A 25,999-nucleotide genomic window follows, 5' to 3' on the forward strand; every position below is an offset into this window, starting at 1 on the left:
TTTTGATGGATGTATGCATTTTTTGGGCTTCAAAACACCCCCCCCCCCCATTCACTACCATTATAAAGCTTGGAAGAGCCAGCATAGTTTTAAATATATCTCTGATTGTGTTGGTCTGAAAGAAGATAGTCACACATAGGATGGCTTGAGGGTGAGTAAATCATAGGAAAATTTTCATTTTTGGGTGAACTATCCCTTTTAAGTACAATCACATTCAGCTGGTTTTACTCTTTGTTTGAGACTCATTCACATTACACAAGCGTACGAAAGCCCAGTTTAGAGGGCGACACGTGACAACATACCTTGCATCAGTTTCCCCATATCATAACACATAAAATGGGCACGACAGCTGTCCGGCTGGGTCAACAGGACTGAGAAAGGCATATTGCTTTTATATATCCCACAGAGAGAGGAAATCAAAGAGAAAAGCTAGTTTGGGGATAATTGCGATGGCCGATTCTGTTATTTTGAAAAGGGTTTCTCCGAACAAGATGACAAACCCTGAAAATTTGAAGGCAGTTTTGGTTTTCACTGTGACTGGGGTAAACAAACAAGCAACAGAGGTTAACTTAATGCTCCTGTGATGGATGATCACGTCAACAGCTAAAGAGTATTTGGCACCTCGACCTCTGAGGTGCGTCTCAGTTTTCGCCAATAAAGGGAACAACGTTTAGTGTGATAATTGAGGAGAAAATTAGGTCTGGAAGAAAGCGTTAGGCGTGATTCTGTACACTACAGGAGCAGAGTAAGTTGGGACACCCTCAGCATATTTCCTGAGCAAAAGGTCCTAAGGAAAAACAGCCCTCGTCCTTCAGAAAGGAAGAGCAGAGACGTCTCGGTTACAAAACTAAATGCTCTTAAAGATAAGATTCAGAATAAAAATGGACCTTTCAGTGTTGAAGTCAGCCACTTGGTGACCAGGCATCTATATGAACACTCAAAATATTTGATCTAAAATAATACTGCCGTCAGAATAGTCACTAAAGAGATATGTGTTCAGTGCAAGAGTTCATCAGATTGTTACTGTAAATGTTCAACCCCACTAAGCAGAAGAATATCCCAGCTACTGAAACAGAACGTAATAATTCTACAATCAGGAATGACCAACTCTAAAGATTACCTATAAAGAATAATAATAATTATAATAAAAATAAAAACACAGCTACAGATTAAAAGGCTTACAATGAAAGGAGGCCTTTTAAAAACATATTCTAAATTTTAGTTTTCCTCATTTGTAGAGTATTGTCTCAAAAATAAAAAAAACCTCTCATCTTCCATTAATGGAAGCCACTGTCCCTTTTGTTGTACGCGACTCATTAAAATGCATAAAACTATGAAATACTGATAAGCAAGCTAACGTAACAAAAATAAAATCCTCACAGTTAATATTTGCCAAAGTCCTTAAACCGTCAACACCAACAATGAAGCGGCTACGTGCTCCGCTTCAAATGGTCGACTGGCATGGATTTTCTGGCACTAGAAAAGTGAAATCACCAAAGATACAGCATGTCAGTCTTCCACTCCATGCAATAACTATTTTTTCTGTCCGTCACTAAATTCTAGACAATCTGGATCTGCTTGTCTCTCAGCCGAGCAAAGGAGACGCAAAGTGCCAGCTAACTTCCGCATGATTCCTTGCCGCTGCGGACTGTCGTTTTCATATACTCGCCATTCCTCCAGGCTTTTTTTTTTTTTCTCTCACAGCTGGAGAGGAAGACTAAAACGGGAGACATGAGGTTTACGAGGAGAGGCCGGGACGTGGGACGTTTGGTTCTACCAGGGCGGGGAGGAAGGCAGGACCTGCGAGAGGAAAGGCATGCTTTCCATCGGCCTCATGGCGATGTTGAGCGGACCGGTGATGTTCATTGACATGGGCGAGGTGATCGCGACGGGATGGGCGATGTTCATGGGCGCCGTGGCTGGGATGTTGACAGAGGCGATGTTGACGGGAGCTGTGATGGTGACCGGGTGCTGAAGGCTGACGGGGGAGGTGATGTTGACCGTGTTGGTGGTGATGTTCATCTGGGCGGCGATGGTGATGGGGTTGCTGGCGGTGCCACGGTTCATGGCCGTAGTGTTGGATGCGGATGAAGCAGTGACTGACGTGACTGAGGCAGAGTTGCACACATTGTTAGAGTCTGGCCGGGAAAGAAGAGAGTGAATAAAACATTGGAATTATTTCTAGGGTTTCACTATGGGCTAAACAGAAAATGCAAGGGTTCATCAATAAGGATGGCAAAGGGTCATTCTGAGAGTGTTTTAGGCTAGTTGTACTGTGTTGCCACTTGCCACCAAAAAATTGACATTAATTGATAGTGTGCATCAACTTTTTCCAAATGTAAACAGTTTGTTTACTGTGAGATGTTTGTACGTTGTTGTTGCAAATTCTGCTGATTTATCGGCAAATTTGATCAAGCTGGCAAACATATGAGATTGTCAAATTACTTCTTATAGTCTTGAAAAAGTCAGTAAGATCTACAAACTAATCAGTAATATTTTGCATTCTATACTATTGTTTTCCAGCAAAAGCATGTTATATATTTTTTTCCTTTACAACAAGTTAAACTTTATAATTTTTTTTAAATTTATAAAAATTATATAATTATAATTTAAAATTATATAATTTATAATTAATTATAAAAATATTATATAAAAATATAAAAAAAAATGTAATTCAATTTTTTTTTTTTGTTGTAAAAACATGACATTTTATGTGAAATATAAAAACAAGACTTTTAGCACCTAATATTATCAACAGTGACACTTCTCTGTGAGTGTGAAAGTCAAAATTGGTGTAGAATTGGTATACCTTTGTTACAGGGGGATGTGAAGCCGGCCTGCCCGTGGGTCTTGAGGTGGCTGGTGATGTAGGCAGCACTTAGCATCTTCCCGCAAATGTTGCAGGTTACCTTGCCTTCGTGCCGTATCATGTGTGAACGTAGACGGTCTTTGGTGGCGAAGGCGGACGTGCAGGCCTGCAGTGGTGGAAAGACAAATCAGTGTGGAAGGAGTGTGATAGATCAATGAAACTCACAGGAAGTCAATTTGAGTCTTGGCATGCAGGAGGGAATGTACAGTCTTAATGTTACTTAGCATTTTAATGTTACTTAGCATTTTAACATTTTGTGACAATTATTTCTAATAAATATAAAAGTAAATATAAAGAAAAATGTTTAAAAAAATGTAAAGATTAAAATGTGTGGATCTTTTGTTAAAATGCAACCTATGACAAACTTAAATATTTTTATAAATATTTCTAAAGAAAAATGTTTACATTTTCTTTGTTAAGAGAATTTTTTTGGGGATATTTTGTGAAATTGTAACATTATGAAAAATATTGGTAACACTTTACAATAAGGTTCATTAGTTAAACTTTAGTTAATGTATTATTAACTAACATGAACTAACCATGAGCAATACATTAGTTACTGTATTTTCTAATCTTTGTTAATGTTAGTTAATGAAAATACAGTTGTTCGTTGTTTGTTCATGTTTGTTAGTAATAATGTATTAGTAAATGTTGAAATTAACATTAACAAAGATAAATAAATGCTGTAGAAGTGCAGTTCATTATTAGTTCATGTTAACTAATGTAGTTAACTAATGTTAACTAATGAACCTTATTGTAAAGTGTTACCAAAATATTAATATTATTTCTAGTAAATATCAAAAATACACTTAAAGAGAAATGTTAAATTGTACAGAAAAAAAAAAAATGGATCTTTTTTGAAAATGTAACCTTTTATAAATAAATACAAATATATCTAGTAAACACAAAAATACATTGTTAAATAGTGTTTCTAAAGAAAAATATTTACATTTTCTTTGTAAAGATTTTTACCATATTTTGTAACATTTTATGAAAAAAAAAAATCAATATTTCTAGTAAATATAAAAATACATTGCAAAATAATTTAACATTTTCTTTGTAAAGAAAAAAAATGTGGATCTTTTGTGAAAATAAACCATTTTATGAAAAATACAAATATTATTCCTATTGTTAAAGGAACACTCCACTTTTTTTGAAAATAGGCTCATTTTCCAACTCCCCTAGAGTTAAACAGTTGAGTTTTACCGTTTTTGAATCCATTCAGCTTATCTCCGGGTCTAGTGGTGCCACTTTTAGCATAGCTTAGCATAGTTCATTGAATCTGATTAGACCGTTAGCATCTCGCTCAAAATGACCAAAGAGTTTTAATATTTTTCTTTTTAAAACTTGACTCTTCTGTAGTTACATCGTGTACTAAGACTGACTGAAAATGAAAAGTTGCGATTTTCTAGGCTGAAATGGCTAGGAACTATACTCTCGTTCCGGCGTAATAGTCAAGGAACTTTGCTGCCATACCATGGATGCAGCAGACGCAATGATATTACGCAGCATCTCTCAAAAATGTCTCCATGGTTGCAAGGCACGCTCCCTGTGCAAACAGGGGGTCACAAGCGGTGCGTAACATCATTGTGCCTGCGGTCTAATCAGATTCAATGAACTATGCTAAGCTATGCTAAAGTGGTAGCGCCAGACCCGGAGATCCGCTGCATGGATTCTAAAACGGTAAAACTCAACTGTTTAACTCTAGGGAGTTGGAAAATGAGCCTATTTTTTAAAAAAGTGGAGTGTTCCTTTAAATACAAATGTTTCTGAAGAATGTTTACATTTTCTTTATAAAGAAAAGAAATTGTGGACTAATTTTTAAAAAAACATTTTTAGTGCTTTCAAATTGATTAATTGCGATTAATCGCATCTAACAAAAGTTTATTTACAAAATATGTGTGTATATATATTATATATATATATATATATATATATATATATATATGTGTGTGTGTGTGTGTGTGTGTGTGTGTGTGTGTGTTTGTGTGAGTATATATACACACCTATACACACAGACATATAATAATTATGTAATAATATATACACACACATATATTATGTGTAAAACTTTTATGTTAGATGCAATTAATCAATTTGACAGCACTAAACACTATGAAAAATATAAATATTAGTGTGTAGTCATACCGTTACTTGGCATTTAAAGGGTCGTTCTGTGGAGTGTACGTGCTTGACATGACAACTAAGATGATCCGGCCTATTGGAGAGGAAGTTACATACAATAAAAACAACTTCAAAGTACATGCAAGACATATTACACAGCTTTTTTTGTTTTGTCTTTCATGAGACCCAGAAGGAAATAATGTTGCTGTTAAGTCAATGGTGAAATGCTGAACCTACCGAGAGAAGCCTTTCCCACAAACAGAGCAGATATACGGCTTGTGCACGCCGCCGTCGTGCGAGCGCACGTGGTAGGTCATGCGGTCCTTCCTCTTGAAGCGCTGGTGACAGATGGGGCATTCGAACGGCTTCTCGTCTGAGTGCGAGAGCTTATGGCGGTTGAGGTGGTAGACGTCACGGAAGGCCTTGCCGCACATCTCGCAGCCATGATTCTTCTTCACAGGTTTGGGGGGTTTTTTGGGCACGGCTGGCTGCTGCTGAGGCAGGACCGACATGATGCCTGTGGCCGTGGATGCGGAGGTGGTGGCCGTGGTGAGGATGCCCGCCATCGTGGAGACGTAAGAGGGGTTGCCGTTGTTGTCGCGTGGCACAGTGGAGATGAGAGGCACCATGGTGGGCGCTGTGGTGGTCTTCTTGGGCCGTGACACCATCTTAATGCCCGTGTGACAGGATTCGTGCCGCCGGAGGTGGTAGCTGTCCCGAAAGGCCTTGTTACAGTAGCCGCATATGAAGGGCGTCTTCGACTTGGGCTCCTTCTTTATAACCACCGGACCACCACCGCCACCTCCTCCGCCCGTCCCGCCACCCATGTTGTCTTTGAGGAGGTCAGCCGCACTGACTGGGGGCTTCTGGTCGAGCGGGATGGGAAGAACAGGCTTTTGATCCAGCGGCTCAGAGTTGAGCAGAGGCAAAAGGCTGTTCTGCGAGACCTGATGCTGGTGGTGGAGGGCTTCATTGGCCTGCTGGGATGGAGTAAGAAAAGAATTTTAAAATGTTGAACATTTCATTGAAGCTTTTAGAAATTAAACAAAACCAAAAACTGTTATTACTTTAATATACACTACTATTCAAAAGTTTGAGATTGGTAAGAATTATTTTTTAATGTTTGTTGAAAGACGTTCTTATGCTCACCAAGACTAATTTATTTGATTAAATGAAATAAAACAACTAATATTGTGAAATATTATATTTGAAAATAATAGTTTATCTAGTTTAATGTATTTTAAAATGTAATTAATTCCTGTGATGACAAAGCTGAATTTTCAGCATCATAACTCCAGTCTTCAGCGTCACATGATCCTTCAGAAATCATCCCAATATACTGATTTGAAATATTTCAAATTATCAATGTTGAAAACTGTTGTACTGCTTAAATGTTTTTAAATGTTATAAAACTCTTTGATCAATTGAATGCATCCTTGCATGTATAATATAATATAATATATATATAATATTACAGTCAAAACAAAATTTATTCGGACACCTTGAACATTTCATTCATTAATACAGTTTATTCACTATAGTTTAAAATTTTTTTTTTTTTACTAAATTATGACAAAAAGTTAAACTGTCAGGAAAAAAAAAAAAAATCTAAATTATATCAGATAACACTTCAGCAAAACATGGTCAGGTCAAAGTGTCTGAATAATTTTTGGTTCCAAATTTTGATAAATTTTACTGGTAGTCCACTGTATGAAGAATTTTTATGTATTTTATGTCACAGTTTACTTTATTTTTCTATCCTCACTTACATAAATGAACTATAGTGTCCTGCACCCACTAGTTGAAATATTAAAAAAAAAAAAAAATGTCTGAATAATTTTTGGTTATTTGGTTATTACTAAATAAAAAAATTCTCCTGTATAAAACCTGATTGTATATCATTTGCTTTGAACGCGTGATGCAAACTCATAGCCCAAGCTGTGTGAATTGACTGGCTGTGATATTATGGGCCAGTGTTGCTATTGGCCAGAATGAGGCAAGACACGACCTCAGCTGAGAGACGGTGTTAAATGTTTAGCAAAAATAGAAACTGACTCATTTCCAGGGCATCTGTGCAACTTGGAAAACAAGAGAAGCCCTGACTGAGTCCTAGCAGGGGGACGAGTCAGCTGTTTAGCAAAGTGCAGGATGACTAATGAGATATTGGAGAGAGTGAGAAAGCTAGACAGAAAGTAAGGGAGAGAGAGAGAGAGAGAATGAGAAGGAACTATAATTTATTCAGATGTAAGAGAACATGCTGAAAACAGTCCATAAAAAGCAACCAAATCTTCACGAAAACAGCAACACACTTCAAGAGGACAAAAAGCAGACACCTAAAAAGAAAAGTAATTCTTGGCAAACCTAAACCTCGTGTGACTAACAGGAATTTATAGATCACGTTAGGGCAAGATGCAAATATGCAGACGTGTGCATCATATCAGAGACACCAGCGCTTTTGCAAAAGAAACTGACAGCTTCCTGCAGCCTGCAAACATAAATCTACTGCATGTAAAATGATCTGAGTCTGTAATGAAAGCAGTTCCTCATGTGACTGGCCTCTCAGGCCCAGGACATTCTGCTAAACTTACATAGACAACAACGACTGCAATACACACACAGTGAGATTAAATGGTGACACAGAGCAAGTTTGTAGGCAGCATGTTCACATGATTGCTCTTTTACATACAATGAAAGAAGATGGAACATATTGCCGTCAAGCTCCAAAACTGACATAAAGGATAAAGCGCTGTAAAAGTATCCAATGTATTCCATGAATTCTTCAAGTTCTCACATCTCATATGCATTTTCAAATAAAGAAATTATGTTAAAGGGATAGTTCACCCAAAAATGAAATTACTCCATGATTTACTCACCCTCAAGCCATCCTAGGTGTATATGACCTTCTTCTTTCATCTCAATCTGAGTTATATTAAATAATGTCCAGGCTCTTCCAAGCTTTATAATGGCAGTGAATAGAGGATGAGATTTTGAAGCCCCAAAAAGTGCATCCATCCATCATAAAAGATAACCACACGGCTCCGGGGGGTTAATAAAGGCCTTCTGAAGAGAAGCAATGTGTTTTTGTAAGAAAAAAAAAAAAAAAAAAAACTGGCTTCCGGCAGATGGCCGTACACGTCAATTTACAGAGGTGTGAACATGATGAGAATTATAATTTTCGGGTGACCAATTAAATACCTAATTAGATAGCAAAGGAAAAACGGTAACATTTTACAATAAGGTTTCATTAGTTAACTACTTTAGTTAACATGAATTAAGAACGAACAATACTTCAACAGCATTCATTAATCTTAATTTCAAAATTTATTATTACATTATTGAAATCAAAAGTTGTATTTGTTAACATTAGTTAATGCACTATGAACTAACATGAACAAACAATGAACTGTATTTTTACTAACTAATATTAACAAAGATTAATAAATACTGTAACAAAAGTATTGCTCATTGTTAGTTCATGATAGTTAATACATTATCTAATGTAATGACCTTATTGTAAAACACTACCAGAAAAACTAAAGCTTTCTTCAGTTTTGGCCAAAATTTGTTACAGGTAAAGGAACACAAAACCACAATGGTAGGTGACGGAAGCCATTGACTAAATTCACTGTATTTTTTTCCTATTATGGAAGTCATTGGCTACAGTCAAATGTTTGATTACCAACATCCTTTAAAATATCTTTTGTGTTCATCAGAAGAAAGAAACTCATACACATTTGGAACAACTTGAGGGTAAGTAAGTGATGACAGAATTTTAATTTTTGGGTGAAATATCCCTTTAAGGACAACCAACTGGATTACAGTCATTTTATCCATAAATGCCTGAATTAGCAAAAACAAGAAAAGAAAACCTAAACAAAAACAAAGTGGTATAAATCACAATTAAGCAAGGATTGCATTATAAAATAATACTTTCAATAAGAATTACAGTAAAATAAAATTTAAATGTCAAATAAAAAAGTCAAATAAAATAAAATGTAAAAAAGCAAGATTTTGTCTACTACTAGGCTACTACAAAAAATATATATATAAATAAATAAAAAAACAAGGCTGATGGAAAAAAAATAAATGAGTGGAGGTCAGTAAAGCATAACTTGTTCATAAGGTGTAGGGTGGGGGCATTGGTTGGGGCTACAACCCTGATCGCAGGGCCTAAAACAAGAGCAGCTGAAAGACTACACGACTATTAGGCTCCCCGTTCTGCAGCTGCCTGCATTGTCCCATTGGTCACGGCATCCAGTTGGTGGGTGGGGGTGGGCATCACGAACACAATTGTGCCTCTGAGGAAATATAGTAAAACCTACAGTAACGAGAGACCTGCAGGCTGGACCTGCCTCCAACGATGACTGGGGAAACGCTATTAACGTTAAAGCTCACAGGCTTACATTTCTAAAAGCATGTAAAAATACAAGTTTTGGTTTGCGTTTTTGCCTAAAAGCCCCGTAGGAGGTCTTTGTAAGCTTGATTAGGTGACCTCACTCTACAAAATATGCAATTAAACAGGACACAGCTGCTTTGAGGTCCAGAATTATTTGGTATGGATGGTATTTTTAGTGACATCGTTCTGTAAAGTATATTTGTATATGGATGCATTCAAGCAGCAATAAACGTTCAAACCATGACAGCAACCTGCTCTTCATGCTGCTTGGATGATTTTAATCCAAATTCGCATTGAAGGCTGAGGTCACACCAATAGAAATAATATGGAGGTTGAGCAGTGCACATAAAAATGCAAGAACACTGTAGACACTTTGAAACACAGACCTATATCTGACAAGCAGGACAAGGCAAAAACAAAACCTAAAGAAAACTTATTGCATTTAAAATGTGGTGCTATTGTCAGTCTATATTTAAATGATGGTATTGTTAGGCTAATCCGCATTGTGACAGGCGTAATGTAGAAAATAGAATTATACAATACTATAGAAACTCTGATCTGCAGCACAAACTTGATCCGTGATCTGTGAAGATGGCAAATGCATGGATAAATCTCTGTTTAAGCCTATTACAGGCGTTGTTGGCGAAATAGAAAAAAATAGCTTAATAACAATGCAAAAATTACACATCTGTGGCATCAAAACTGACATATCTCCTCATGTAACTGTAGGCAAGAACAAGAGTGAGCAGAACTCCTTTACTCCAAAGACAGAACCCAGTGAATCAAATTCTTGTTTGCTGCAGACGGATTAAGAGATGCCTGTTGGGAGCCGGACAATGCCTTGCTCATGAATAACCTCAGACGCCTGCAGAACAATGAGGAGTGACGCGCTAGACCGTCGTCTCATTAGATGCCTCGTCACATGGATGGAATCAAGCAGAACAAATGAAGCACTTTTTAGGTCTATAAACCAAATCCCTGATCTCTTGGTTATAAAACCGATTAAAGTTTGTAGCTACAATTATATTACAGAGTTATAAGACACTTGGAAAGAATTTTGAGCAAGCTTTTAAGAAACAAACATGGTGTTGTTGATCTCCTAAAAGGTCAGTGAACTCTGGTTGTTACTGACAATATCCGGATCAGCAAGGTTAAGCTTACTCAAAATCAAATATGGATTATGATCAGTGTATGCAAGATGTTGGAGAATGGTGAACAGGTTGAAGAAACTCTTGAGAACAGCAGACAGACATGCATAATGTGCTCAAGAAGAAAGTTTTAGATAGTGTATAACAATGAATCAACAAGGGATGAAACGGTATCAGTTTGACGATAGAAATTCATATTTTTAATGATTAAAACTGCATTTGATTATTGTGAATTAAAAATTTCACAATATATAATGTTCAGAATTAAAGAAGGTTAGCAACAGCCTCATGCAGGTGTAGCATAGGTTTCGTTTTGTGTGAAAACATGATGGAAGGCAGAGTACATATGAAAGAATATATGTATGAATGAATTATACGAATACATCTCTAACGGGGAACCGGCTGTCTTCAGAAAAGTTTCAAGGGCATTTGCTTTTCAGCTTCCCTCCATGTTATGCCTAATAAAGTAGTGTGGAAACGACAGTTCCATAAGTGCCACCTACTGTCAGAGAGTGGATTTACATTTTCATTCAGTCTCTCTGCCATTTTTGTTCAGACCAAATTTTTGCAGAAATGTGAGGTTTTTCATTTTATAAAACTTTTTTTTTTGGTTAAAACTTTATTTGAACATGCAGTACATGTTAGCAGATAAGTGCATGTTATGTTATTTCACCCAAACAATACTTTTTTGTTAGTTTAAAATCCAGCTAATGCTATTATTTTAATGTTTATGCAAACAAAAAGTGAACAGTGCTGCTAATTTTATTTGTTTTTGTTGGGTTTTCGACCTAAAACTTGGTCAAATGATTTCAGTGTGTATCAGTACTTACTGAACATTTCCAGCACATTTTAACAATAGCATGATAATATTGATAACCGTGATCGTTTTGGTCACTATAATCATGATATTAAATTTTTATATCGTTTCATCTCTAGAATCTATGTTCACAGAAAATGTGAAAATGAAAATCTGATGTTGGAGCTGATTGCGATACCAAAATTATTTCAGTATATGTACAATTACATCTCTAAGGGGGAACCAAATGTCTTCAAAAGTTTCAATAGCATTTGCTTTTCAGCTTCCCTCCATGTTATGCCTAATAAAGTAGTGTGGATACGATTTTCTCTCTGCCATTTTTGTTCAGACCAAATTTTTGCTGAAATGTGAGGTTTTTCCATTTTATAAAACTTTTTTTTTTTGGTTAAAACTTTATATGAACATGCAGTACATGTTAGCAGATAAGTGCATGTTATGTTATTTCACCCAACCAATACTTTTTTGTTCGTTTAAAATCCAGCAAATGATATTATTTTAATGTTTATGCAAACAAAAAGTGAACAGTGCTACTAATTTTATTTGTTTTTGTTGGGTTTTCGACCTAAAACTTGGTCAAATGATTTCAGTTTGTGTATCAGTACTTATTGAACATTTCCAGCACATTTTAACAATAGCATGATAATATTGATAACCGTGATCTTTTTGGTCACTATAATCATGATATTAAATATTCATATTGTTTCATCTCTAGAATCTATGTTCACAGAAAATGTGAAAATGAAAATCTGGTGTTGGAGCTGATTGCAATACCAAAATGATTTCAGTATATGTCCATTTAAAAATAAGTAAGAAGATGATGAAGCACACAGTGATGAAGATGCACACCTTCCTACAGTTAACATTTCTGGACATGGTCTGTCTATTCCAAAAGTAAATTCATTTTGGCAAACTTTTCTGGAACAAAGCCTAGAGTCGTACAACGCTTCAAATGCTTTCTCTCCCAAGGGAGAAGTCGATAGACAGAAAAAAACTTAGAGTCACTACTTCTTTATACCTCTAGAAAAGCAAGGATAAATGGATTAAGAAGAAGTTTAAATACATGTCTTGACTAATAATTGGCTTGATCAATAGTTTTTTTTTTTTTAACCAATATTTATACTTTTTAACTTTAACATTGGTTCCTGTTAAGAATAGCACCCAGTGCATTTAACAGGAAACAACAGTTTTCACAGATAAAGGAACATATTTAAATAGCATTTTAATCTTAACAGTCAGACAGTCCAAAACAACGATAAAAATACAATACTACTACTACTACTAATATTAAATAAAAATGTATGTAACATGATTATGTGAAAAAAAAAAAAAAAATTTTATAAAAACTGATTTTGCATATCAATTATCATATTTGTAAACAAACAAACAGCAGTATCAATATTGTTGTAAAAATGAATATTGGTTGATCTCTATGCATTTGCATTTATTCATTCAGCAAATGACACATATGAAATCACAGTCGTTTTTCATAAGAGTCAAGAGTAAAAAAGAGTTGCATGCGGTCAATAAACATGCACAGATTCCTCATAAAGAATGAATTGCATGCATAAGATTATGGATGTCAGTAACCTAACTACCTTGGCTTTTTAAAGTTGGACAGAGAAAATAAGTCAAAATCTAAGCGGTATTTTCAAACTTATACCAAACGACTGTGATATCAACCAAGACAGAATTTCACAGTTCTATAATAAGTGTTCTATACAGTATTCTGTCCATCATGTTCACGTTCTGTTCGGTTATGATGTCTAGGTGGGCAGGTCAGAAGGTTTTGAAACACAGCCATTATCCCCATGTTCCCTCCAATAAAAGTATCCAAGGGAGCGGCGTTGACAACAAATAAAAATAAAGAAAAGGAAAAGCGGTGAAACATGGAGCTCGATAAGGGAAGAAAAACGAAGTATTAAAACACTGTGCCAAAAATGCACATAAACACCGTAGTCTATTATTACACACGCAGACATGGACGTTGCGTCTGGCCAAAACATCCAAATTGTGTCACAAAATCAATGAGTACCCAAAACTAAAGCATAAGCTGCCAGCTAAAAGTGTTTAACTTAAAATAAAAAATGGTAAAAAGCACCTAAAAAGAGTGTGAATGGGAAGGAGAGGTGGAAAAGAGGGAAAGAAATCCCTTGTACGTCTCCCTCATAGTTCACAGCTGGAAGTCTGGGGGAGATGCAGCATTAGCGGCTAATGTGAGCTAGCTTAGCTACCATTGTTTTTACTGCCTTAAAATCCCGCTTTAAAGCTCAAATCTCCACGCTTCGCGCAGTTTTTAAGAGTCCCGATCGATTTTCTATTTTTCCCGCGCGGTTGGGATTTATTTCGAACGGCTGGCTTACCTGAAATAAAAATGAACTCCAGCTCGGCTCCATTGCAACACTTAAAAAAATCTGCAGGAAACCTACAAGAAATCTACAACAAAGCAGCTAAACATGGCAGCTGCTACAACTTCCTGTAACCCCGAGGGCCAAACCATTTCATCTGATATACGCGCTGCTGCTGCTGCTGCTGCTGAGATTCTGCCAGCTCATCCATCACAGCACTGCACTCACAAACACTTACAACAACGATACTTTATTTTATTTTGTTATCAAATATTTTATTATACGACTTTTCATACGACAAAGCAAAACTGAATGACCACGATGTATAAATTAATAATCATAGCTATATAATACTAAAAGGAAAACCTATCTATCCAGCTCTTTAAACTGTACAGTTACAAGAGCTTTTTTTGGTACTCCACAGGTTGTTGCATTCAATTTAAAAATAGCCAACTTATAGAAAAACTACAAACTAGGCCTATATTTATAATATATAAAATTAAAGATTTAAATAAACATTAAAATAATAAATATGAAATTACAATTAAATGTATATGTACCAACAAATATTGTAAGAAGTAAAACAAATATACAGTAATTAGTCATTCTATTTTGTTGTGAATGGAGTGAGAGAACCAAATTCAAAATATTCTAATATGAGTAATCAAGGCAGATGTCGAATTATGTTTGTGCAAGTCGATATTGTGTGTCGGGGCAGATGGTGTGATAGTGAAAACATGAGGGTGTGCAAAATGTTTACAGTAAAGTTCATCTGTCTGTTTAGTTTGCTTGCAGTTTTTATTTGCTTAATTGCATATAAAATATTTCTCTGACACAAGACGCAACTTTAAATTGAGCTGTTTTCTTACCACTGACATGATATTGAACATGTGCTGCTAGATATGCTGTATTGCACTCAAATATTATATTTTAAAGCATATTTATATTCTTAATTAAAGTTCACTGTTTAAACTTTTTTAAACATTTCCTAAAGTTAATGTTATTTTAAAAGACTGTTGGTTTTGCTGTTTTGACCCAAAGGGTGAAATGTTGTGTTGTGTGTTTAAAATACATTTCAAAATTAGGGAAGCAAATATTTCAATGTGAAAAAAAAAAATGAGTGTAATGGGTCAAGTACTTTACTTTTGGATCATTTTCATATTATGGCGTATGAGTTTAACAATTTATCATGCAGAAAATAACTTTATTAGCTTTCACATGTTCAGCGCAGGTATAGGACAAAATCTCTCGTGAATTAGCATTGTTTCCCCATTCCAGCAGGTTCTTTTGAACAATTTGACTGTTCAGGGACATTCAGAGATTTTGCATCCCATTGTATTTTTAAATCTTTGTGACATTGTACATTGGGACTCTTTGTCTGAATACAGTACAATGAGGGTTTTGGATGGATGCCTGTGGTCAGCCCATTTCCCGCAGCTCTCACATTGAGGTCCTTTCCCATTTGACAAACAGCCCTTTTTCAAATGTAGCAATGAAATTGTATGTTTTGCGCATTTTGTCAAATTTGTATCGAAAAAAGACAAATTAACCAAAGGTAAGTGTGTTTTTTTTTTTCTTCTCTGTTTTTATCATTTTCATCAATGTAATGGTCATGATGTTATACAATTTCATTAAATTGGTGAGCCATTTTATGCATGACCTACCAACTGAAATAATGTCCGCAAAGAGATGTAGATTACGCAAAACATCAATCAATTTTACAACCTGAATTATGCATGATGAAGAAATGCACATAACATGTTGGGCAAGTTTCTGAAATATTGTTTTAATTTGCATAAACACTAGATTATTTGACTCTCTTAAAGCTGCAGTCCGTAACTTTTTTTGGTTAAAAATGATCCAATATCAACTTTTGAGCAAGTATATAACCAGCCAGTGTTCAAAACTATCTCCTTACTTTAACCTGATTCACAACAGTAAGCTTGTAATAATGTTTCCTAATTCAAGTGATACTGGTGGGTTTCTGCCGGGAAATTCAAGCATGCAGCCGTTCGTCTTTGCGCCATTAAGTCACGTCTGTTTACATAAAGAAGGAGTCCCAGCTAGTATAGGCTTTATGGCATGTGGAGGATGTTGCAGGTGGTGGATCGTTTATAGCCTTTTCTCACAGCATCTGGAATAATTAAACTTAACATTTTGATGGGGGATTGTAATCCAGAAATAACAATCATGCAGACTGCGGAATGGCTACAGAAATTTAAACCTACAGGTAACGCTAATACACACTAAATACACATAGTCACGCAATGCTTATGTTACATTAACAATTTCAGAACAAAGTATAACAATAATAATAATTTGCACAGTTTGATGTGATCTGAAGTAAGTGATCACTAGATTTAATCACCATTGGCAGCACGAATTATTGTAATGTTTTTTTTCTCAGTTGGTCAGAACAAAAGTGGCAGACTTGTGACTTACTTGTTAAGATGACATTTTCCGGTGAAAATTCTTATGTTGGTCATACTTCCAAGACGTAGAATCTGTGATTCTGAAGTTAAGTATCCACACCGGTGTGGTGACTGACAGCAAACATTAGATTCATCCATGCTGAGGCACAACCCACGTAAAGATGATAATTCCGCAAATAAATGCAATTGCAGGTTTCAAACAGAGATGGCGACAAAGAGGCAAAACTTACAGACTGTAGCTTTAAAGGGTTAGTTCACCCAAAAATGAAAATTCTGTCATTTATTACTCACCCTCATGCCGTTCCACACCTGTAAGACCTTCGTTAATCTTCGGAACACAAATTAAGATATTTTATTTGAAATCCGATGGCTCCCTGAGGCCTTCATAGTGAGCAATGACATTTCCTCTCTCAAGATCCATAAATGTACTAAAAACATATTTAAATCGGTTCATGTGAGTTCAGTGGTTCAATATTAATATTATAAAGCAACGAGAATATTTTTGGTGTGCCAAAAAAACTAAATAACAACTTATATAGTGATGGCCAATTTCAAAACACTGCTTCAGGAAGCATCGGAGCATAATGAATCTGTGTATCGAATCTGGTGTTCAGAGTACCAAAGTCCTGTGATTTCAGCCGTTGGCAGTTTGACACGCGATCTGAATCATGATTCGATACACTGATTCATAATGACTGATTCATAACGATACACTGATTCATTTTTGGGTGAACTAACCCTTTAAGAATTTGACTTAAAATATATTAGATGACAGCATTACACAATATCTTTGCCTTTCCACTGTTTCCTTGTTTTCTCCAGATTAAAAAATGGGGGACTGGTCAATTCTGGGCCGCTTTCTAACAGAGGTTCAGAATCATTCGACGGTCATCGGTAAGATCTGGCTGACGGTGCTCCTGATCTTTCGCATACTGCTGGTGACCTTGGTGGGAGACGCCGTGTACAGTGACGAGCAGTCCAAGTTCACCTGCAATACACTACAGCCGGGCTGCAACAACGTCTGCTATGACACTTTCGCCCCCGTCTCACACTTGCGCTTTTGGGTCTTCCAGATTGTGCTGGTCTCAACGCCCTCCATCTTCTACATCATCTATGTGCTGCACAAAATCACCAAAGATGAGAAGATGGAGACGGAGAGGGTGCAGGCAGAGGCCAATCACCCTGGGCATCTGGAAGGGGAGGGTGTCAAACTGCCATATGGACCCCAGGGGGAAGAATGGGGTGGTCAGGATGAGGAAAGCGTGGAGCAAAGTCTACTGCAGGATGATTTCGGTGAGGTTAGCAAGGATCCAACCACACTCTCCAGTCAGGTTCTCCTCATCTATATTGTTCACGTCCTGATCCGCTCTGTCCTGGAGATCACGTTTCTTGTCGGTCAGTATTACCTGTTCGGATTTGAGGTGCCTCATTTGTTCCGCTGTGAAACATATCCTTGCCCAACACGGACTGATTGTTTTGTGTCTCGAGCCACCGAAAAGACCATCTTCCTTAATTTTATGTTTAGCATCAGCCTGGGTTGTTTCCTCTTGAACATTGTGGAGCTTCACTACCTCGGCTGGATCTACATTTTCCGCATGTTGTGTGCCGCTTGCTTCCTGTGCTTCAGGTCAGAGAGGGAGCTGTACCCTCAACGCAACCCTTTGTTGCTACGCCTCAGACACTCAATGCGGAGCAGGCTGGTCCTGCAGTCGCCAACAACCACCCTGTCTCAGGAGAAGACGGGGACGACTTTGCTTTCACGTGGTCCAGCCATCTCGTTCGAGACCGACTCTACACTTGAGTGCACCTCAAAGAGAAGCCCAGAGGAGAGGGAACGCACAAGGCTGAAATTGGCCAACATGGCTAGATTTACTGGCAAAAAGTCCTGGTTGTAATGTGTACTGATTTCTTTTTAATTTCTCTTGTTACACAAGCTCGTTGCACATTTCAGTCAAAGGCCTGTTTCATCTCTTTTGGTTATCCATATTAACAAATTATAATGCATGGGGTGGTGCTGCATCCCAGAAGAAGCAATGAAAGTGGACTTTAGGTGCATTAAATACTAAAATCAGCAGAAAACTGATAGAAAGTGCTTAAAGTATTAGCTCACTTCTGAATGAAAATTTCCTGATAATTTACTCACCCCCATGTCATCCAAGATGTTCATGTCTTTCTTTCCTCAGTCGAAAAGAAATTAAGGTTTTTGAGGAAAACATTCCAGGATTTTTCTCCATATAGTGGACTTCAGTGGGGTTCAACGGGTTGAAGGTCCAAATTGCAGTTTAAATGCAGCTTCAAAGCGCCCAGATGAGAAATAAGAGTCTTATCTAGTGAAACCATCGGTCAGTTTTATATCATGATGTGACCTTTCCAAAGTGATTACGTCATGCGTAGTGGATCGCAGAGCAGTGCTAGATGAGCATTTGTGGTTAAAAAGTATATTATTTAACATTTTTTATAAAAAATGACCAATTGTTTCGCTAGACCTTATTCCTTGCTTTGAAGCTGCATTGAAACTGTAATTTTGACCTTCAACCGTTTGGAGGCAATTGAAGTCCACTATAAGGAGGAAAATCCTGGAATGTTTTCATCAAAAACCTTCATTTCTTTTCAACTGAAGAAAGAAAGACATGAACATCTTGGATGACATGGGGGTGAGTAAATTATCAGGAAATTTTAATTCTGAAGTGAACTAATCCTTTAACTTATTTAATTTTAAAAATAAAATTAAATGTATTTATCATCAACACAAGAGCAATACGTGATCTATTCACCCATTTGTTTGAAAAAAGACGCCTGATATCAAAGGAAATAATTAGGCCCGATGTACTGTGTTAATATGAAGACATTTTCTGCACTGATTTTTCCACAGGTGTTTTACTCATATACTCATGAATTATGCATTGCATTGTGATGTGTTTTAGGGTTGAAGGAAATGTCTGTCAATTTAAGAACATCCATTTTATTAATAAATAATAAATAACCCAGGCAGGAAACAGTGTGAAGCTCAACATGACCCTGCTGGATGTATGAAACAGGCCTGAAACTTTTCAGTGACGAAATATGTTGTTGTGATCTTGAGCAGAGTTGTTTTGTTGTGTTATAATGTTCTGTGCCATTTTATGTTTCATTCAAATGCTTTCAATGCTGGACCTAAAAAAGTTTTACTCTTTTAGAGCTATGATTATGAATCAAGATAAGCACCTTTAAAAAATGTTGAAATGAATATAAATATATATATATATATATATATATATATATATATATATATATATATATATATATATATATATATGAAACTAAATGTTAGAATTTGACCATCAAATTATAAATGTATATCATATCTACTTAATTGTATGAATACTTGTTGAATGTTATTTCACTAATGCGATCCATGAAATAATGACCATGATTTATTGTTTATTTTCTTTTTGATTCTGACACAACTCCTGGGCCAGTACTTTACCTGCACATATAATATTTAGCACATGGTTGATCCGAGCGTTTATTTAGCTTTGTATGCAGTGCAAACACTTCTGTATATGTACTGCAAAGTGAGAGTGCAGAACTGCTTGATTACGGTATGTAAATGAAGCTCAAAACAATCAGAAGGTTCTTGTATACTCAGAAAAAAGTTACAAATTTAATGTATATACATTTTTATTTTTTGAGAAATTGAAAAGTAAATATACTTTAAGCTGAACTTTCCTTAGATTTCATAGTATGTTTATTTTAAATATATACACTACCATGCAAAAGTTTGAGGTCAGTAAGATTTAAGAAAACAAAAACTTCTATTCTATTACAAAAAAATTAAATTAATGCTGTTCTTTCAAACTTTCTATTTATCAAAGAATGCTGAAAAAATTAGGCCAGCATAACTGCTTTCAACAATAATAAGAAGAATCTTGAGCACAAAATCATGTTTGAATAATTTCTGGTGGATCATGTGACACTGAAGACTGGAGTAATATAGCTGCTGAAAATTCAGCTTTGTCAACGCAGGAATAAATTATATTTTAAAATATATTAAAGTGTAAAACAGTTATTTTAAATTGTAATAATATTTCATATTACTCATTTTACTGTCTTTTGATCAAATGAATACAGCCTTGTAAGAATATTCTTTCAAAAACATTTAATAATCTAAATGACCCCTAAATTTTTAAAAGTAGTGTATGCTTATAGGTTTTGTCCATCACCAAAAAGATGAAAGAGAATTTAATTTAGAACAATGCATGTATGATCAAAAAATGATTTCCAGAAACATTTCCAAATGCATCTACATTAGCTCATTAGGATGTGCAAACAAAGTAAATGGCTTATTTTACATTTAAAATGAAAAAGAAAGAAAAAGAGGAACAAAAACACATAAAACGATAAACAAAAAAATATGAATTTTTGTATTACCCTGAATTTTAATGATACTGAGCACTAGCAACAAGAGCTGACCTCCTCAGCTACTGACTTCTCTCCGCCAGGCCATAAGGGGGCACTGTTTATTTTGGATCCCATTTTAACAGTTTCATTCTGAACGCTGTCTGTCCCGATCCTCTTCTGGATTTCAGAGGCCATTGTTAAAAATGCCTTCTCTACGTTGTTTGCATTCTTGGCACTTGTCTCCAGGAATGGGATTTTGAGTGACTCAGCAAATTCCTGATAAAGTACAAATGAAATGTAAAGATCTGTAAGATCTGGCAATCCTGTAGAACAGACCTCACCATGAATTTGCATAAGCAGAGAGCTTACCTTTGCTGTGGTAAAGTCTACCACCTTTTTTGAGGAAAGGTCACACTTGTTACCGACTAGCAACTTGGAGACATTTTCACATGCATAGCGATCAATTTCTTCTAACCACTGCTTCACATTGTTGAAAGACTCCTGTATAAACAAAGTACTTTAATAAGCATTGTTATTATGTAATTCTCCAGACACAAAATGCTAAAATAATAAACATTATGTAATATTCAAAAGTATTACCTGCTCAGTGACATCATAGACAATTATAATCCCATGAGCCCCTCGATAATAGCTGGATGTTATTGTTCGAAATCGCTCTTGCCCTGCTGTATCCCACTTCAGGACGGAGAAAAGCGTTGCACATGTTTAAAAAAGAAAAAAAAACGCAATAACTTTGAGAAGACGTAAATATCAATCCTCATCCAGGAATTTAGGGCCTTTTTGCTCCATTGGGACCAACCCAAGTGACTGGATAGTCATTTCAATAAAAGTTAATTGGCAAATAAGCAGTTATTGTCACTGTACAATAATAATTCGATTTTAAATGTTTTTGTTCCACAGGGGTTTGTTTAAATAAGAAACAATAACTGGATCAAACAAAGAAAGCAACTCAGACACAGACAGGCACAAACCATCTTGACTCTGAATATGAATTGAAATACATTTCTACACTCACAATCTGCAGTTTGACAGTCTTCCCCTCCATTTCAATAGTTCTGATTTTGAAATCTACTCCAATGGTGCTGATATAGCTCTCTGTATAGGTGTCATCCTGGTGGAATAAGTGTCATCAACAGACATATCTTTAAACATAAAATGGTGGACACTTGCAAAACAGATTCTTTAAAAGTTTAATTATTTAAAAAAACAAACAGCATATAGATTTGAAACACCATGAAGCTGAGTCAATAATGTACAGAATTTAGATTTTGGGGTGAACTAAATGAATGACACCATTCAACGAAGAACCTTGAAACAGAAAATGATGGGTACTGAAGACACATAAAAGGAAAAAATGACTTCCCTTACAGCAAACCGTAGGAGTAAACATGACTTTCCGACACCAGAGTCCCCAATCAGCAGCAATTTGAACAGGTAGTCACTGAGAAAAACATCATATTATTAACAATGCATGTTACTGTACTGGTGTTCATGCTCAATGTACGCTGCATTTTTATTTACTCAGTGTTTGGCACAATATATAATACTAGCATTAATGGGATAAACTAGAGGGCAGAATTCTTCTCTAGTCATTGGAACTGAAGAAAGTCTGTCCACCGTTAACAACACGGTGTAATAAAAAACAAAAGTAAACAAACAAACAACAACAAAAAAACTAGTACCCCTAAACAATCTAGTAGGCATAACTACTTACTACTCAGGATTCATCCTTAGGTTAATCGATCGCAGAATGCTGTCCAAAATTGTTTTTAGCTCGTTTATCTTTGTTCAGCTGGGTTCTGTCCTTGGAAATGCAAACAGCAACAACAGTAGCAATAGTGAACCCAGATACGGCTCCATCATTTATTAAAGCCTCTGATCAGGTTACAAAGTGGCCATTACCTGTTTCTTAAAGTTGCAGCCCAGTAGTAGCGACAACAAGTGTCAAAGACATGGCACTCAGAAAAAGCATATGTTGACTTCTGCCAAATTATTAAGTCTGAACAACTTCTGAAGATTGATATGTTCATGAATTATGTAACTGTACCAATAGGCTATAGCCAACTAGCTGTTATAGCAGTGTCAGTGTTTAAGTTAATCACAAAAAAGTTATAAAGCTTATGAGATTTATATTAACAGGCAAGAAAAAACAGTGAACCCAAGACCATTACCAGTAACCAGACAAAAACTTGTTACCAAATTAACTTGTAATAGTAAACTACTGCCACTAGAGGCCGCTGAAGAATAAGAAAGAGTCGACCCACCTCATTCCTGTTGAACATTATTCAGTGTCAGATAGTACACTAATGCAAAAAATAAAAATAAATAAATAAATAAAATGCATTAAAAAAGCGTATAGAATTGTACAATGCTTTATAAATATTGTAAATAAGTATGCTGAAGATTTAATCACAATAATACTCTTCAATAGTCACATGTAAATCAATAGGTAGCCTATATGTTTTTTTTTTTTTTTTTTGAGAAAAGGTGGCTGAAGAATATTGTTTAGACCAGGGGTACTCAAGTTCAGAGGCCAAGAGGGCCGCATTTTAACCAAATGAAATGTGAAGGGCCACAAATTATAGCTTGGATCGTAAGACTTTTATTTAGGCCTACTTAAGACAATATTTGTAGTTTTACTGTTTGTTTACTAAAAGTGCAGTTTTTAAGGTCTGGCTGTTGTTCACTGGCTGATGAGAGTTTGTCCATAAGACGAAAACATTGCACTTTTTTATAGTCTTTTTATACTCCATTGCACCTTTTTAACACTTTTTATAGCACCTATTTATACTCAGAGAATAAATGTTGTATTATTTGTATTATTATTACCTACCTTTTAATTTGGTCAGAATCCAAAAATATGTTTTCTTTTTTTTAATGTTCAATCACAATTTTATGAATTATCTAACTATAACCAACGCTGTAAACATGATAAATCAGATATTCTCCGTGAGCTCAATGATGACAGATCTGTAATGGGAGCGCTGCTTGCTTTCTGTTTATAACACATTGACATTAAGAATAAAAGGTGTGTTTTTCATGCTGCTCTGCAACTTACACACTGCAAAGTTTGAGGAATGTCAACTGCATTTCATCATGGAAAAATAAGGTTACTTTGTTTTTTACTTGCGCGCACAGTCTCGAGCCTTTGATGGCGTTCACGAACACAAGTGCTCGACACATGCGCACTAGAGAGATTTATGCTTGTCTAGTCTTTTTCGCTCAAATAGTTACAATAAAATGTCTTTGTACTTGTTTAAAATCAGAGTTGCTGGTATCTTTTAATCCCCTCAAACGAGCGCTCTTCAACACGGTCAGCTATTGTGTTTGTTGTTACTCTTGTTCCGTCTTATCCGTTTCTTTTCAGACTGAAACAACAGCCCGTTTCAGTGCAGACACCTTGTGGACAAACTAAATTAGTGCAAAAACTATTCAATGTGCGCGTGCAAAGTGCCTTCAGTTTATATTGTTCTTTGCGGTTAGAAAAACTGTGCTGCGCGCGTACACTATACGCGATCTCTGCTGATGATTACAGCGTCACGTGCACTTTACGACTAAAAATACGTGTACGTGTAAAAAAACGAAGTAATATTCACGCTAATTTTGAACGCAAATTATAATAAAAATACATTTATATGTAGCATGATGCAGGCCACAAATGTAATGCTGACGGGCCGCCTTTTGAGTACCCCTGGTTTTTAAAATGTTGAGTAAGTAAATAAATAAATAAAGCAACTGACTGCCAAGCATTCCTGAGTTCTCAGCTCCAGTAGTTGTATCTGTGCCAACCAATTTTTGTCTTAAAATTAAAATCTTAAATCTGCTGTCCGCAATTTTTCCTCTTTGTCGCCATCTCTGTTTGAAACATGCGATTGCAGTCATATGCGGAACAGTTATCTGTACGTGCGTTGTGCCTCGGCACAGGTCGTCAGCGCGGATGAATCTAATGCTTGCTGTCAGTCCCCGCACCGGTGGATACTGAACTTCAGAATCACAGACTCTATGTCTTGAAAGTATGACCAATATAAGAATTTTCACTGGAAAATATCATCTGAACAAGTAAGTAACATTTATGCTACTTTTGTTTTGACCAACTGAGAAAAAAAGCATTAGGCACTTTTGTCACGCACTCCCGCCACACATTGTATTTCTCACGCAGAAAAACTATTTATCTTATATATTTAATATGCCGCATTGCCCAAAATGTATCTGGCCGCGCCTCTCTCTGGAACCGGGAAGGAATCAAGCGCGTCTCGAACCTGCCACTTATCAGCCAATCAAAAAAAAAAAAGAAAGAGGCTACACAATAGCCAATCAGAAAATAGCACTATTGTATCTGGGTAAGATTTAACGCAACAACCAATGAAAAAAAAGCATAATCAAAGAGTGACCATTAGTTCCACAAATACTGACACAGGCTCCCACAAATAAATTAATTCAACAAAGGTAACCTCTTTTGCTACATATTTTTAATGGTTTAAATGTGTACTCTACATGTTTGACCACTTACGAACTCTCATTTAGCCTACTATATGTTGTGTACATGACTAATGTGCCCAACCATCAGCTATTAATTAATTACTTTTAGAGCACAAAATTGTCACTCTTGCCTGTCTCCAAAACTTGAGAGCCCTGAATTATTATTACTGTTATATTGTTCTCAAATCGTTAATGTTAACAACATCAGCATTACTATGACTATGTGTATATTAGCGTTACCTGTAGATTTCAATTTCTGTATCCACTCCACAGTCCGAAGTCTTTTGCTTTTTGACTACGGGTGAATCTCCAGTTGTCACTGATGATTGTCATTAGGACCTTTTTGGATTACAATCTGCCATCAAAATGATAAGTTTAATTATTTCAGCTGCTGTGAGAAAAGGCTATAAATGTGCCACTACCGGCAGCTTCCTCACATGATTTAACTGAGCCTCTCAACGGGACTCCTTCCTGTTTACGGACGTGACGTAATGACGCACAGAGGAACTGCTGCATGCTTGAATTTCCCGCGGAAATCTGCCAGTTCGCTCTTATTATAAAACATTATTACAAGCTAACCGTCGTGAATCGAGACAAGGAGTGGGGAGTCGACCAGCCAAAGCTTCTGACTTCCGTTGGACAGTGGATGGCTTTGGTTTGTTGAGTGTGTGTCTCGGTGCTGGGCTCTTGAAGACAGCTGACACGTGAGAAGCGCTTCAGATTTTTGAACATTCTTCGTTTTGTGAAGAAAAGTAAATCTTCAACCGGTGTGGGAAAGTTTCAACTAAGGTGGACAGAGAAGATAAGCTGCGTTGGATTGCTTGTTAACTCAGTCGCCAGCCCATGTCAGGTGGGAGCGGGGGAGGGTGGGAAGAGGAAGAAGGGGAATGGAAGCAGATAAAGAGCAATAAGGGAAAAAGAAATCGTAAGCTTAATCAAGAGGTTGACAGCGATATGGATAGAAATGTTAAAAGTAGAAAAGTGGATT

General features: G+C 36.3%; 3 protein-coding genes across 5 annotated transcripts; 1 reads left to right on the plus strand and 2 right to left on the minus strand.

Moving 5' to 3' along the window:
- Positions 1-96: 96 nt before the first annotated feature.
- On the minus strand, positions 97-13,814 carry vezf1b (vascular endothelial zinc finger 1b). 2 transcript variants are annotated; one of them, XM_067364334.1, is made up of 5 exons: positions 13,715-13,814; positions 5,231-5,973; positions 5,018-5,087; positions 2,810-2,975; positions 97-2,138 (listed from the first exon to the last, which is right to left on the minus strand). In XM_067364334.1, exons 1-5 carry the CDS (start codon positions 13,745-13,747, stop codon positions 1,774-1,776), a joined length of 1,377 nt encoding a protein of 458 aa, XP_067220435.1. In that variant the 5' UTR covers positions 13,748-13,814; the 3' UTR covers positions 97-1,773. The 2 variants fall into 2 exon arrangements, with proteins under 2 accessions (XP_067220435.1, XP_067220436.1); XM_067364335.1 differs by lacking the exon at positions 13,715-13,814 and adding an exon at positions 7,049-7,430.
- A 3,147-nt stretch (positions 13,815-16,961) lies between these two features.
- LOC137004137 (gap junction delta-2 protein) lies at positions 16,962-18,026 on the plus strand. Its single transcript, XM_067364336.1, has one exon. The coding sequence runs from the start codon at positions 16,962-16,964 to the stop codon at positions 18,024-18,026; it is 1,065 nt and encodes a 354-aa protein (XP_067220437.1).
- A 1,940-nt stretch (positions 18,027-19,966) lies between these two features.
- zgc:171927 (uncharacterized protein LOC100124616 homolog) lies at positions 19,967-25,432 on the minus strand. Of its 2 annotated transcripts, XM_067364337.1 has the most exons (8): positions 25,252-25,432; positions 22,797-22,835; positions 22,247-22,336; positions 21,901-21,973; positions 21,548-21,643; positions 21,112-21,207; positions 20,881-21,012; positions 19,967-20,787 (listed from the first exon to the last, which is right to left on the minus strand). In XM_067364337.1, the coding sequence occupies exons 3-8, from the start codon at positions 22,258-22,260 to the stop codon at positions 20,566-20,568; spliced, it is 633 nt and encodes a 210-aa protein (XP_067220438.1). In that variant the 5' UTR covers positions 22,261-22,336; positions 22,797-22,835; positions 25,252-25,432; the 3' UTR covers positions 19,967-20,565. The 2 variants fall into 2 exon arrangements, with proteins under 2 accessions (XP_067220438.1, XP_067220439.1); XM_067364338.1 differs by lacking the exons at positions 22,797-22,835; positions 25,252-25,432 and having other exon boundaries at positions 22,247-22,357.
- Between the last annotated feature and the right edge of the window lie 567 nt (positions 25,433-25,999).

The sequence above is a fragment of the Chanodichthys erythropterus genome, chromosome 17 (assembly GCF_024489055.1).
Source record: "Chanodichthys erythropterus isolate Z2021 chromosome 17, ASM2448905v1, whole genome shotgun sequence".
NCBI classification, from domain to species: Eukaryota; Metazoa; Chordata; class Actinopteri; order Cypriniformes; family Xenocyprididae; genus Chanodichthys; species Chanodichthys erythropterus.